General features: G+C 42.0%; 1 protein-coding gene across 4 annotated transcripts in view; it reads right to left on the bottom strand.

The window, feature by feature from the left end:
• Nucleotides 1-15,828, bottom strand: part of OSBPL8 (oxysterol binding protein like 8) — a 135,400-nt gene that overhangs the window by 32,917 nt on the left and 86,655 nt on the right. For all 4 annotated transcript variants that reach the window (XM_070755749.1, XM_070755750.1, XM_070755748.1 and 1 more), the window contains 3 exons: nt 13,800-14,025; nt 4,816-5,000; nt 17-98 (listed from right to left, as the gene is read on the bottom strand). In XM_070755749.1, coding sequence (XP_070611850.1) covers nt 17-98; nt 4,816-5,000; nt 13,800-14,025 — 493 coding nt within the window. The remainder of the gene's footprint in view (nt 1-16; nt 99-4,815; nt 5,001-13,799; nt 14,026-15,828) is intronic.

The following is a 15,828-nucleotide window of genomic DNA, read 5'->3' on the forward strand; positions in this document are numbered from 1 at the left end:
AGATAAAAAGTATTACCTTTGGTTTTTTGTAGAATCCTGATAAGTACCACTTCACGACTTTTTTCATTCGATTGTAAGGATTCTCTTCAAGGGCAGCTCTAGAAAAAAAATTACACAGACTTATAATCAAAATATATTAAATTTTAATTTATGAGAGTTTATGAGAGTTTCATATTCAAACATAGTGATAAAAATATATACACCATAGAATACAGAACATAAAATAATAAGTGTTGGAAGTCTTGGAGGTCTTCTGGTCCAACTCATTGCTCAAACAGGAGACTCTATACCATTTCAGATAAATGGTTGTCCAGTCTCTTTTTGAAAGTCATGGAACACCCATAGCTTTTGAAGGCAAGGTGTTCCTTTGGTTGATTGCTCTCACCATTAGAAAATTTCTCCTTAGTTCTATAGGTTGCTTCTCTCCTTGGTTAGTTTCCATCCATTATTTATCGTTTTGTCTTTTGGTACTTTGGAAAATAGTTGAGCCTCTTGTCCTTGTAGGAACCCCTCAAATATTGGATTACTGCTATCAATTCTCCCGTAGTCCTTTCTTTATTAGATTAGAATTTAGACATACCCAATTCTTTTAACTGTTCTTTGTTTTAGCCTCAAGGCCCTAATCATTCTTGTTTAACTCTAATCATCAACTGATTTTAAAGTGACTGATTTAATCAATATATTTTTTTCTGAGGCTTCAGAGGCAACTGTGGCTAGCATCTTTGGAGACAAAGTGATCTGCTGTGCAGACCACAAGCAACTGAGTGGACTCCAGCATTTTAGAGCTCCTGTCTAATTTGGTTGCCAAATCACCAAATCCAGATGTAAACTCAACCAGTTTACACAGGGGTGGGTTCTACTTACCTTTGCCACTGGTTCACATTGTGACATTTCACACGCATGTCCTCGCTCTGCTTATGCGCACACAAGTGTCCCCTCATGCAATTCTGCTTCCCCGTATGCTCAGTAGCTATAATCAACCTGAAACACAGCTGAGAAGCTAATCAGCTGTGCTTTGGGCAAAGGAATAAAGGTAGGTATAAAACTTACTTGCTTTATACTTACATTTATTCCCACTTGGGTGGGAGGGCCCATTTTATTTATTTTTTATTTTTTAAATAAATTTTATTGATTTTCATAAAATGGACAGACAGACACACATACATTTAACATAAAAAGTGGGGTTGTATTTTCCCCGCTTATCTCAAAAGTATAAATTTGAATACAGAAAAAAGAATACATATTTAAATGCAATTCATTATTGTAATTGTTAAGAAATAATTTGTAAAACTTCTCATTAAAATTTTTCATATTTAAACTAATTCTAATATAAATTCAAAATTCTTCTCATAATAATTCTTCATATATAAACTAATTCTGATAAACTTCTAAAACTAACTTATTCTAGCTAATTCTATTATAACACATAAATCATGTCTTTGCCGAAACAATTTACTCATTTATTTATTTATCTTAACCTTCTACTGTTTCTTCTTATTTATCCATATATAAACTTTGTTCCATATTTCATAAAATTCTGTATCTTCTTGATCATTTAAGCGTCTTGTCATCATATCCATTTCAGCGCAATCTAATATCTTTGGAGTGGGAGGGCCCATTTTAAAGCAGCAGCAGCAGAGGAAAAAACTTCCAAACAGTAAAAAAATTCAACAAAAAAGATAGCGGCGCTCATAGACTGGCACCAACCGAACAGGATCTGTGACGCCATTTTGACATCACCAGTGGGTCACTACCAGTTCAGGATCTGGTCCCAGCCCACCCGAGTTTACATCTGCGAAATATCCCAGGATCAGGAAAGGCTAGGAAGGCTACTCTACTGTTTCACATCTTGTGGAAATGAACCAATGATAATTTTGAAATCCATGCAAGTAGAAAATTATTTCAAGAATTACTACAATATATTAAACACTATTCAAAGTATGGCTGTATTTTTTTGTACACAAATTATTTTTTATCTTAATTGTCAAAATTCAAAGAAGCATTATATATTTATTTTACTTTAACTTATTAAATATGTTTGCCAATATGACTCCACAGAGGAACTATAGTTCTTTAAAATGGGATAAATAATAGATCATTGCAAGCTGAATTATGCTTTAGTTCCCTTTAATTTCATCTCAGTTAATCAGAGATAAGCCTACCTGAGTCCCTTTCAAGTACTTGTTTCCCCACCTGGACTTAAGGAATATTTCAGTCCTTATACAATGGTTCTTGCCTATATTTCCCCAATTCTCTATAACTAATGCTGAAATCTAGTCAGCTTGATTCCATTTTATTTCTGCAGGCATACTCTGTTTTATTTTGCAATTTGAGATACCTTAAAAGAGGATCTCAAAGAAATGACATAAAGTGTTGGTTGAACTACACCAAAATCCATTTTATAAAAAGTGTGAACATTGTATTTCCACAGAGAAACTCAAGGATGAGTAAGTAGTTCCTAAATAACTGACTTATAAGAACATTTTGACAATGAATGCCTTAAGAGGCAACTTTTTGACTGTCACTTTTTTCAGATTCAGGAACTTATGTGTCCATCAAGTAAAAACCATTACATCCAAATTAAAATATTTCTAAAAACAATGTGCTGAACTAAAGACATACAATAAAATAAAAGGAAAAGTAAAGTGATAAAAATAAAACTGGATAAAAGAACACCAACTAATTCAAAAGTTATATAACACTATTAAAGTATTCTAAATTACTAATATAGAAGCAAAAGAATTGCATCTCATCCTGAAACATGAACGGAAAATATATTTTCCTCTACAAGAGAGAAAAAGATAAGAGCATCATTTGTGATGTTACTTTTCAAAGAGTCATCCTTCTGTGTTTATTGGAGAAGAGAGATTGGTCTTCACTTAGAAAAAGAATTCAAAGTAGATGGGTTGCTAATTGTTCTGTTTGAATATCAGAAGCAACATTTTCTTTGAAAAATCAAACGTATCAGCGAGATAGAAAAATGGCTATGTAGGAATGATTCCCTCCACCTTTAGTCACTTATGGAAATAATCAAACTCTTGCAAAATTCTAAGGTTCCAAGGAACACAGTTTTAAAAACCCTGCTATATATTTCCCTAACTGTGCTGGTACAATGCTAGTTATTTCCATGTTTTTCTACTAATTATTGTACAATTCCTTATTTTTACCTGCAAAGTTAAAAGTGTTCTATGTACATAAGCTCTTACATGCTTCCTTTTTTCATTCTTAAAAAATTTACTTTTCCCAAGCAATAATAGGCTACCAAGAAAGGGATATATAGTATACACAAGAGCACAGTGATACTTTGTCTTACAAACTTAGTTGGTTCCGGGAGGAGGTTTCGTAAGGTGAAAAGTTCGTAAAACAAAACATTGTTTCCCATAGGAATAAATGGAAAAGCGATTAATGCGTGCAAGCCCAAAACTCAGGAACCTGGAAGCCGGGCCGCCAACACCAAAGGAGGCTTGAGCCTCCCGGTCCTCCCTGCCCCTTTGCCGTGCATGTCATCCTGGGTGAAGCGCTGGGGGGAGGGAGTCAGGAAGGTCCTCCTGCTCCTCCCCAGCTGAAAACACAATGGAGGTCTGCGGCTGCCGGCGGCTTGAGCCTCCCTTTGCTCCACGCCGCTTTGCCCTGCCTGTCATCCTGAGCGAAGCGCTGGGAGGGGAGAGTCAGGAAGGTCCTCCTGCTCCCCCCCCCAGCTGAAAACACAACGGAGGTCCACCACCGCCCGCTTGAGCCAGGATGACAGGCAGGGCGAAGCGATGTGGAGCAATGGGAAGCTGAAGCCACTGGCGGTTTGAGCCTCTCTTTGCTCCATGCCGCTTCGCCCTGCCTGTTGTCCTGGGCGAAGCGCTGGGAGGGGAGAGTCAGGAAGGTCCTCCTGCTCCCCCCCCCAGCTGAAAACACAACGGAGGTCCACCACCGCCCGCTTGAGCGAGGACGACAAGCAGCGTGAAGCGGTGTGGAGCAATGGGAAGCTGAAGCCACCGGCGGTTTGAGCCTCCCTTTGCTCCACACCATTTCGCCCTGCCTGTCGCCCTGGGCGAAGCGTTGGGGGGAGGGAGTTAGGAAGGTCCTCCTGCTCCCCCCCCCAAAAACATAAAGGCGGTCTACCGCCGCTTGAGCCAGGATAACAGGCAGGGCAAAGTGGCATGGAGGAATGAGAGGAGGAAGCCGCCGGCGGCAGCGACCCACCTTTGTGTTTTCGGCTGGGGGGCAGGAGGGCCGGCCTGACACCCCGCCCTCCAGCGCTTCGCCTTCCGCCGGCCAGAAGGAGGAGGAAGGGGGGCATCTTGGCCAGCTGCTGGAAAGCCAGGGGAAAATCCCAGGCGCTTCAGCTGGCAGTCAGGAGGCGGGGAATCTCGGCGGGGGCGGGAAACGAATGGGAAATCCCATCGGGTGTAGTCACAAGGCAGGGGAATCCCTGCATCAGTAAGTGAGCGCACGCGCAGTAAGAGAGCCCAGAGACCTGGGCTCGTGTTCGTAAGACGGAAAGGGTTTTTAAGACGAGGCAAAGAAATCTTAACCCCCGGATTCGTATCTCGAAAAGTTCGTATGACGAGGGGTTCGTAAGACAAGGTATCACTGTATATGAATTCCTCATTTGCAGTCATTTGAAATTAGGCCAAGAAGCATATGGCTCTAAGTCCCATTATTTTATTTATTTGAGGCATTATTTTATCTAAGAAACCAGAACTTTTAAAAATTGAGATCTGCTATTGTTATATCACTGAACTCCTCTTGAAAATGCTTTGAAATAATAATGATATGATGCATCAAAGTAGTTCTTACTCCAGATGAATAAAAACAACTCACTCAGATAAGAAGTCTGCATGATAGTAGTAATCAGAGAGTTTGTCCAAGAAAGAACGTGTTTCCAAAATAAATGTAGGTAGTACCACTTTGGAGAGATCCATTCCAGGGCGCACTTGCTTCAACAACATCCAGATCAAACTCTTGTTCTCTTCTGAAACTATTTCTGTTTGAGAAGCTTCTCCTGCCTTCAAAATGCAAGCAGAATGAAGTAAGATCGTATATTAAAATGTATTAATGCATTTAAATAAATTGTAGGACATTTTTAGTTTGGTATATAAACATTTGCCAATGCTATTCTGATATGGGATTCAAAGATTTTTTTTTAAAGATTTTTTTTTATTTTTTTCCCCATCTTTACATAAACATCAATAAGTATACCATAATACCAAAACATAATTATTTATTTGTCCAAAATGCCATAAACAAACATCCTAAATTTACATCCTTTGTACCTTTATCTCCCATCTGTTTCCTTCAATATTTATACTACTCCTCTCCCTCTATCTCCCTCTCTTCCCTCTTCCTTTTTTTATCTTGCTCTCCCGGCTGGGAGACATTCCTTCTCCAATGGGCACTCTTTTGGCCGGGAGAAAGAGAGGAAGAGCAAGTGAGAAGTGGGTACACGCACACCCCGCAGGACTAGCTCGGCTCATCTGGGCTCTGCCTACGTCAATTTGAACACACACTTCTGTCTGCGAGGGGACAGCGAGGCAGGGATCTATGCTCTCGTCTCCTGTTCTTTGCAGACAGGAGCGCATTTCAAACTGATGTAGGCAGAGCCAAGATGAGCCAAGCTAGCCTGCGGTGTGTGTGTGCACACCATCCTCTCGCTTGTTCTCTCTCTTTCCTGGCCAAAAGAGTGCCCACCAGAGAAAGAACAAGTCCTGACTGGGAGGGTGAGAGCAAACGAGAGGCGGGTGCACACACACCCCGCGGGACTAACTTGGCTCATCTGGGCTCTTCGTACGTCACTTTGAAACGTGCTCCTGTCTGCAAAGAACAGGAGGCAAGCATAGTTCCCTGCCTCGCTGTCCCCTCGCAGACAAAAGTGCTTTTAAAACTGACTTGGCAGAGCCCAGATCAGCCAAGCTAGTCCTGCAGGGTGTGAGCATACCCACTTCTCGCTTGCTCTTTCTCTCGCTTTCTCCTGGCCAAGAATGCCCACTGGAGAAAGAATAGCTCATGGCCTGGAGAGCAAGAGCAAGTGAGAGACTGGTGCGCACATATGTTGCAGGACTAGATCGCTCCTCTGGGCTGGTTCTGGCAGCGTTTTGAAATATGCTTCTGTCTGCAAGGGGATGGCGAGGCAGGGATCTATCCTGTCTCGCCTGTTCTTCACAGACTGGAGCACATTTCAAACTGACCTAGGCAGAGCCTATATGAGCCGAACTAGTCCTGTGGTGTGTGTGTGCATCTGCCTGTCACTTGCTGTCATTCTCCTGGCCAAAAGAGTGCCCAAAACAGCAGCTCTCAGCATGTCCCCTCCTTTCCGGAGAAAGTAGTTGGAGGGTGGGCTTAGTTTCAGGGTGGGGATTATTTCAACGCATGTCCTGAAAAGCCTTGTCAGGTTTATTATCAGGACATGTCTTATTGTCAGGGAAACATGGTACCTTTTCCCCCCCTCTTTACTGTTTTTCTTTACTGTTATTTACTGTTATTCTAATGCTGCCTCCTTACCTCCTATTTCTATCACTTTTCATTTTCAATTTTCTTCCAAATCAATCGCTATAGCTTATCTTCCAGACATTCTCATTATCTCTTGTATCTCTTAATTTTAGACCGTACTCCTCCCTTACCTCAAATTATATTATCATTTTTTAATATTCTGTCATTTCTAAATGCCCTAAATTTCTGATCTCTTTTCCCATATTATATCTCCCTTTCAACTTTATTACTCAATTTTTTCTTTTAATTCAGTCTCCATATTTAAACAAATTCTAATCTCATCCCTACTCTTCCATCTGTTATTATTATTATTATTATTTATTAGATTTGTATGCCACCCCTTTCCGTAGACTCGGGGCGGCTCACAACACAATAAAAACAGTTCATGACAAATCTAATAATTTACAATTTAAAATATTTTAAAAACCCCATTGTTAAACAGACGTACATACATACAAGCATACCATACATAAATTGTATAGGCCCAAGGGAGATATCTCAGTTTCCCTATGCCTGACGACAAAGGTGGGTTTTAAGGAGTTTACGAAAGGCAAGGAGGGTAGGGGCAGTTCTAATCTCTGGGGGGAGCTGGTTCCAGAGAGTCGGGGCCGCCACAGAGAAGGCTCTTCCCCTGGGGCCCGCCAACCGACATTGTTTAGTTGACGGGACCCGGAGAAGGCCCACTCTGTGGGACCTAATTGGTCGCTGGGATTCGTGCGGCAGAAAGCGGTCTCGGAGATATTCTGGTCCGATGCCATGAAGGGCTGTAAAGGTCATAACCAACACTTTGAATGCAGACTGCGGAGTGTTGGTGAAACATGGGCATACTTAGGGAAGCCCATGACTGCTCTCGCAGCTGCATTCTGCATGATCTGAAGTTTCCGAACACTTTTCAAAGGTAGCCCCATGTAGAGAGCATTACAGTAGTCGAACCTCGAGGTGATGAGGGCATGAGTGACTGTGAGCAGTGAGTCCCGGTCCAAATAGGGCCGCAACTGGTGCACCAGGCAAACCTGGGCAAACGCCCCCCTCGCCACAGCTGAAAGGTGGTTCTCTAATGTGAGCTGTGGATCGAGGAGGACGGCCAAGTTACCAACATCCCCCTATATACAATAATAAAAAAAGAACCCATAATTATCTAAAATCTCTGCAACAAAAATCCATTTTATAAATATATAATCTTATATGAGGATCTTTAAAAATGATAATTATACAGCTCTTATTACATTCCAACAATTTCAATAATTATCTAAACCCTTTTCAACATTAAATCAATTTTATAAGATATACAAATCTGTGGTTATTCATTTATAACCTTCCAACAACTGACCCACCATAGTCTAATTTAATTCCCTTTTCTTTATTCTTTTTTACCTTTCATCATCATCAAAATTTCATCATCATCAAAATTTAACTCAAACCATTATGTAGCACTCTAATATAGAATTAACCTAAAACAACCTTTAACAAGATAATTATACTGATTAATTATACACACTTATACACAACTAATAGCATTGACACCATTAAATATAAAATAATAATTCTATTTCTCCCTCCCCTTACAATTGACCCTTCCCTTTTCATCCACTCTCTTTTGGTCTCTCAAAAATTCCACTTCTTGTAGGTTTTTGCCTTCCAACTCCTTCTCTTGACTTTTTCTTTCCTTTATTTTTATGCCAATAACTTATTTTTTCCAAATTTCTTTTTTCCATTTTAAGTATATTATTTATATACATCTACTCTCAATTCCTCCTAGTCTCTTCTCCCTATTACCCCCTTATTTTTTAATTGCTTCTGATACAAATGTTCCCCTTACCCTTTTCTTATCACTGTAAATCCCAGTGTAATTATTAATCTGTTCTTTATTTTCAGTCGCTTTTTCATCTGTGTAATCTCCTTGCTCTTCATTTCCTTCATTTTTCTTTCCCATCATTGTAAATTCTAAGTGTTCTTTATGATCCAGCTTCATTTATTTTATTTATTTATTCAATTTTTATGCTGCCCTTCTCCTTAGACTCAGGGCGGCTTACAACATGTTAGCAATAGCACTTTTTAACAGAGCCAGCATGTTTCCCCCACAATCTGGGTCCTCATTTTACCCACCTCAGAAGGATGGAAGGCTGAGTCAACCTTGAGCCGGTGATGAGATTTGAACCGCTGACCTACAGATCTACAGTCAGCTTCAGTGGCCTACAGTACAGCACTCTACCTGCTGCACCACCCTGGCTCTTTTTCTATTTTCTTTCCCTCTCTGATATCCAGAAGGCAAGAATTTATGTCTTCATAGATGTATTTTAACATCCCAGTCAATTCTTCATAGATACATGCCTCCATCTTGTTAAGTGCACAATTCACAAAGTTGATAGATTTTTTTTACTTGCAGCTTAGGTCCATATAAATTTCTTTGTTTTCAGTTCGAACCAGTTCAAAATCCTCTTATCTCCTATCACCAAAATAGTGTACCATCAAAGACACTAGCACGACATGCACTACTTTCAAGTCCTTTCAAGCTCCTAGTTATCTTCTTATAGGCAAGGTCAATCTCCAGCTGTCAGCTAGTTTGAGCTTTCCAGAGTGTTGCAATATTTTCTTTTAACCAGCAGATGGCGTTATGTTCCCAATATACCAAAACAGCACTTTTACAAGAGACTCCAAAGTATTTCAAGTCCACTTAGCACTCATAAGATAAATTCTTTACTCTTTTTCAGTCTCTATAACTTCCACCAAGTCCAATTATAAAGACATCCTCAAATTTTAAACTTGTTCCTTTAATTCTCTCTATGGCGGTGGTTCTCAACAATGTTCCCTCTAATTTTTTTTTGGTGTGGGCGGAAAAGTATAGTGTCTGAACGGCATAGAAATAAATAAATAAATAAATAAATAACAAATGCCTTCTTTTTAATTAAGACATTAATAATTTAAAAAACCCAAAATCCATTACAGTCATACCTCGTCTTACGAACCTAATTGGTTCCAGGGGGAGGTTCATAAGATGAAAGGTTCGTAAGACGAAACATTGTTTCCCATAGGAAACAATGTAAAGTCAATTAATCCGTGCAACCAAAAAAAAAAACCCGCAAAAAACTGGCATTCGGCGACTGCTGGGAAGCCGCACGGTTATTTTAAAAGGTGACAGCCGGGCTGGGGGGCTTCCCAGCAACCTCCCGAACCCCGAACCCCGAAGTTCGGCAAAGGTTCGGGATTCGGGAGGTTGCTGGGAAGCCCCCCAGGCCGGCTGTCACCTTTTAAAACAGCTGCGCAGCTTCCCAGCAGCTTCCCGAAGCCGAACGCCAAACCCGAACTTCCGCGTTCGGCATTCGCCGACTGCTGGGAAGCCGCGCGGCTGTTTTAAAAGGTGACAGCCGGCCTGGGGGGCTTCCCAGCAACCTCCCGAACCCCGAACCTGGAAGTTCGGCAAAAGTTCAGGGTTCGGGGGGTTGCTGGGAAGCCCCCCAGCCCGGCTGTGACCTTTTAAAACAGCCGCGCGGCTTCCCAGCTATCTCCCGAAGCCGAATGCCAAACTCGAACTTCCGCGTTCGGCGTTCGGAGACAGCTGGGAAGCTGCGCGGCTGTTTTAAAAGGTCACAGCCGGGCTGGGGGGCTTCCTAGCAACCTCCCGAACCCCGAATCCGGACGTTCGGCAAAAGTTCGGGGTTCGGGGGGGGTGCTGGGAAGCCCCCCAGCCCGGCTGTGACCTTTTAAAACAGCCGCGTGGCTTCCCAGCTGTCTCCCGAAGCCGAACGCCAAACCCGAACTTCTGCGTTCGGCGTTCGGAGACAGCTGGGAAGCCGCGAGGCTGTTTTAAAAGGTGACAGCCGGCCTGGGGGGCTTCCCAGCAACCTCCTGAACCCCGAACCCGGACGTTCGGCAAAAGTTCGGGGTTCGGGTGGGTGCTGGGAAGCCCCCCAGCCCGGCTGTGACCTTTTAAAACAGCCGCACGGCTTCCCAGCTGTCTCCCGAAGCCGAACGCCAAACCCGAACTTCCGCGTTCGGTGTTAGGAGACCGCTGGGAAGCCGTGTGGCTGTTTTAAAAGGTCACAGCCGGGCTGGGGGGCTTCCCAGCACCCCCCCGAACCCCAAACCCAGAAGTTTGGCAAAGGTTTGGGGTTGGGGGGGTGCTGGGAAGCCCCCCAGCCCGGCTGTGACCTTTTAAAACAGCCGCGCGGCTTCCCAGCTGTCTCCCGAAGCCGAACGCCAAACCCGAACTTCCGCGTTCAGTGTTAGGAGACCGCTGGGAAGCCGTGTGGCTGTTTTAAAAGGTCACAGCCGGGCTGGGGGGCTTCCCAGCACCCCCCCGAACCCCAAACCCAGAAGTTTGGCAAAGGTTTGGGGTTGGGGGGGTGCTGGGAAGCCCCCCAGCCCGGCTGTGACCTTTTAAAACAGCCGCGCGGCTTCCCAGCTGTCTCCCGAAGCCAAACGCCAAACCCGAACTTCCGCGTTCGGCGTTCGGAGACAGCTGGGAAGCCGCACGGCTGTTTTAAAAGGTCACAGCCGGGCTGGGGGGCTTCCCAGCAACCTCCCGAACCGAACCCGGGGTTCAGAAAAATTTTGCCTCTCCTTACGAACTTTTTTCGAGTTACGAACCGGCGTTCGGGAGGCTGCTGGGAAGCCCCGCCGCCCGGCTGTCACCTTTTAAAACAGCCGCGCGGCTTCCCAGCAGTCTCCGAACGCGGAAGTTCTTGTTTGGCGTTCGGCTTCGGGAGACAGCTGGGAAGCCGCACGGCTGTTTTAAAAGGTCACAAACGTAACTCGAAAAAAGTTCGTAAGAAGAGGCAAAATTTTTCTGAACCCCGGGTTCGTATCACGAGTTGTTCGTAAGACGGGGGGTTCGTATCTTGAGGTACCACTGTACTATTAAAACTAAAACAACCAGCAAAACCAAAAATATAACTATTAATAAAAACAAGTGAGGGCTGGGGGTTTTTTCCTCTGTTATTATTTAAGTGGTTTTACCATATGCTTTAAATCAAGAGTCACTTCTCTCTCTGTTTCTCTCTCTTTCCTGTCATTCTCTGCCTCAATCATTTTCTCATTTCTCTTTTTTTCTCCCCTTTTTTCTATCATTTCTCTCTCTCTTCCTTCCACTCTTCTCTCTCTTGCTTTCTCTCTCCCTCTTGCTTTCTTCCTCTCTCTCTTCCTTCCTCTCTCATCTCTCTCTCTCTTTCTCTCTCCCCCCTTGCTCTCTCTCTTTTTCTCACTTTCTCGTTTTTTCTCTCTCTCTCTTGCTTTCTCTCTCTCTCTCACTCTTGTTTTCTTCCTCTCACTCTTTCTCTCTTGTTCTCTCTCTCTTGCTATCTCTTTCTCTCCCCCCTCTTTCTCTCTCTCTCTCTTTCTCACTTTCTCTCAATCTTGCTCTGTTGTCCACACTCTCTCTCGTTCTCTCTCCGTTCTTCTCACAGCAGAGACCGGCGAAGGTGATTTTCAATGTCGGGCACGCGGGCAGGCGCGCGCACTCCCCATCCCCCTGCCAGCCCGCCCGGAACATTCAAAGCACGCCCGACATTGAAAATCACCTTCTCCGGCCTCCGCTGTGAGAACACCTGCCCCGCCTCTCCTGCAGCCCCCTCGCTGAGAGCCCGGGGCAAAAGCGCCCTCGGTGAAGGGACTGCGAGAGTGGCGGAGCGGGCGTTCCCAATGCGGGAGGAGCCGCGCCCCAAGGCAGGAAGCGGAGGAGAAAGAGAGGTGGATCAGGCGGGTGGGCGTGGAGCAGCGGTGAGAAGCCAGGGGCATGAGGGGGGCCAGAGGCGCAGGGGCGGCCGTGGCTCCGTGCGTGCCCTCGGAAAAGGGTGCGTGGGGGGCGTTTTTGGGTGTGCGCACACAGGTGCGCGCAGATTACGGGGAACAATGGTTCTTAACCTTTCTAATGCCGCGACCCCTTAATACAATTCCTCTTGTTGTGGTGACCCCCAACCATAAGTCTAGTGCCAATTCTCCCAACAGAGCTTTAAGCTGATTGGCAGGAAGGTCAGAGGGACACCCCCAATGTAAACGCCTGATTGGTCAGATTGTAAAAATATGTTCCAAGGTGCCAGAATAGAAGCTTTAGTTTCTAACACTGTGGGAAATTTGTCTTTTCCCAGGGTCTTAGGCGACCCCTGTGAAATGGTCATTCGACCCCCAAAGGGGTCCCGACCCCTAGGTTGAGAACCACTGCTCTATGGTATTTCCAATTGCTAGATAGCTGCTCACTCCATTTTAGAGTCTCCTTTGTCTCCTTTTGAATTTTAAATTTCTTCTTTGGTTATTAAATTGGCTGTACACTTATCCAATTTCAGCACTTCTTCACCTCTCTCCAGCACAAATGCTTAGATCTTATCACCCAGGCAATCCATAATCTCTCCATTTCAATCGTTCCGATCATGGCCGTCCCAGCTAATGGCGACAGAGTTGTCTTTCATAGCTGCTGGCCAAGAGGCTGGTGCTGGCTCCCACTGTGGTTTGCAAGCCCCCCCCTCCAGGTCTCCAAACAGCTGAGATTCGGGGTTTCCCACAAAACATGGGAGACACCCGAAGCGCTGCAACACTGGCCACGCCCCCTCCTGGATTCAAAGATTCTTCATCCCTGCAAACCCATATTTTTCCAATAGTTTCTTATCCATCCATTTTCTAAATATGAAACTTCAGATGAAAAAAAGATGATATGCAAATCCATGTGACTTTAATATTGAAGAAACAAATAAAGTGTGTCACCATACAGCATTCTGGCCCTACAGTTGATTGTGGTTAATAATGTAGCATGTAAAACAATGCATAGTAAGAAAATATGGGATGTAACAGCCATATCATAACATTTATTATTTATATCCTGCCTTTATTATTTTAAAAAATAAGTTAAGGGAGGGAGAGGGGGAGGGAAGGAGAGAGAGAAAAAAAAGAGAGGGGAGGGGGAGAGAATGAATGAAGATCAATCTAAGACAGTAACTGAAGAAAAACCAGAAATATATATACAGAGAGAAATATATGTAAAGGAACTAACAATGACTGAACTTAAGATAAAATGCGTAGCATGAATCATGACCAATAAAATATAAATCAATTAACAGATTAACTGTAACTTGCAGTAAGTTAGGCTTCATAACATTGAAATAGAAATTCTATATAAAGCCAAATTTTGAAGGTGATATCAATCCACAGTGTAACATAACAATGATAAAACATATTTTACTATCTCTTTATATTCATATTAATTTAATTCTATCAGTTTTACCAGAAGTTCTAAAATGAGCATACTATGCAGCAATAGTAGATAAAAAAACAAAAGGGAACCAAGCCATTTCACAATTCAAATATTGTAAAGTAAAAATATAACTTGTTACCTCCCCCAGTTCTTCACTGTCTTCTTCTATGTAAATTGTTTCCTTTACGTGATCAGGTTCAGGATCAATATATGAATCATCCTGTCTCTCTGATGTATCTGTGTCACTTTCTACCAAACCATCATTATCTGACTCATCACGATCATGGTCATTTTCTCTATCTGATTTATCAGAGTACATATCTGAATCTTTAAAATGATGTCTTTCAATTTCACTGTCATTTAACCTATTAAAAAGAAACATGTTAATGTTTTATATAGTAAATAACAATACATTTAGTTAATTTGTTACTTTACTAAAGTTTTGTTTACCTGAAAATTGTTTACTGAACTATTTGTTCAGAAAATATCATTGAATGTCAATGAAATTAAATGTAAGCACTTTTCATTCAAATTAATTTTATTGGGAAAATTGAAGCACAGTAAAATCATTAGGACTTACAATTCAATGAAATGTATTCAATTTGATTACAAGAATACCTGAACTTAATTCATATTATTTCCTATTCTCATTTATATCTTTATCACTATTTTAAACAGCATCTTACAGCATTCTATTTAGTTGAACATATAAATATACTAAAGAATGCAAAAACTACTGCATAAATGCAATCGAATATGATTTTCTTTCTTAGATATTCACCCTACCTCAGAGAGTGAATTTATTCAGGATTTGGGAAAACAATTCATACTCTCAGTTTCAGGTATTAAAAACACCGTTACATTTTATATGCAGTATATACAGGTAATTACCTAGAAATGCCCCTAGTTTAACAATTAGTGAACAAAATAATTTCTTCCTAAAAACATTAATATTAGTGAACATACAAGTATTATATAGAAATAACAGGGTATTTAAAGAAACCACTGTGATAATTTCTCTTTGAACTGAATGATACAAGCAGGTGAAATGACTGGAAAGTACTTGCATTGTGACACAAAAGTTAACTTAACCAATCATCACAACTATTGTCCAGACTGAAATAAAGAGCTGATACAGATTGAATATAGGCCAAATTTGTTTCCTGTTGACAACTTATTTGCAAAACAAGAATGAATTATTTATATACCCTGAGTCATATTTATTCACCTTAATTTTTGAAGTGTTTATCATAGTTTTAATCTACCCTTCATTTTCACTCCAAGTTTATCAAAATAAAAATAATTTAAAAGACAAGAAACAAGAAAAAATAATGTTAAGCTAAAAAAAAACCCTCTAATAAACTTGAAGCAGGGATGCCATAAGACAAATTCCTAGAATTATTTTCTGGAATCTATAGGGAACAATTAAATTACTTTACAATGCCTCCAGTTCTAACCATCGCTCTACCATGGAAAGATACCATAGCATTAAAAGCTGTAGTCTTAGTTTATATTGTAGCTGTGCAACATTTTGATGGCCAAAGCTGTATACTATTCATTCATTCATTTATTTTATGTCATTTATTTGCAAGATTCTATGCAGGTTGTTATAGACTTACAACCAAAATCCTGACTTAAAACCTACTATTATTTTTCATTTAATACAACTCTCCACATCAAAGGCTCTGTAGAACAGCACCATTTTAATAAGGGGCATGCTGCTACAGCTGCTACTGAGAATGTCATCCTCCAGGCCCCTGTCCCTGGATTTCTATGCTTAGGGACCTGTAGTTCTCCCTCTAAGCTGACATGTAGTTGTCAGACAAATTTCAACTAAAGATGATGGTCCTGAAGCTAGCAAGGATCCAAACTATACAGGCTTTATATACTTTGAGATAGAACTGAAAACCTAGTGGCCATCAACACAATTTCTTAGCATAGACTGCTAAACTGGTTCGTATCAATCAACACTTAGGGAGATATTCCATTCCAGCTGTAGCTTCCAAATTATTTTCAAAGAAAGCCCCTTATAGATTCAATTGCAGTAGTCTGTTGTGCTTTCTTGCCCAACAGATCACAATGGCAGCCCAGTTTTGATGATCACATTAGTACCTGCCGTTCTAGCAAGAGCCTAGAACTGAGCATAATTTTCTGATTTATTATTGGTC

This window comes from Erythrolamprus reginae, chromosome 6 (assembly GCF_031021105.1).
Source record: "Erythrolamprus reginae isolate rEryReg1 chromosome 6, rEryReg1.hap1, whole genome shotgun sequence".
NCBI lineage: Eukaryota > Metazoa > Chordata > Lepidosauria > Squamata > Dipsadidae > Erythrolamprus > Erythrolamprus reginae.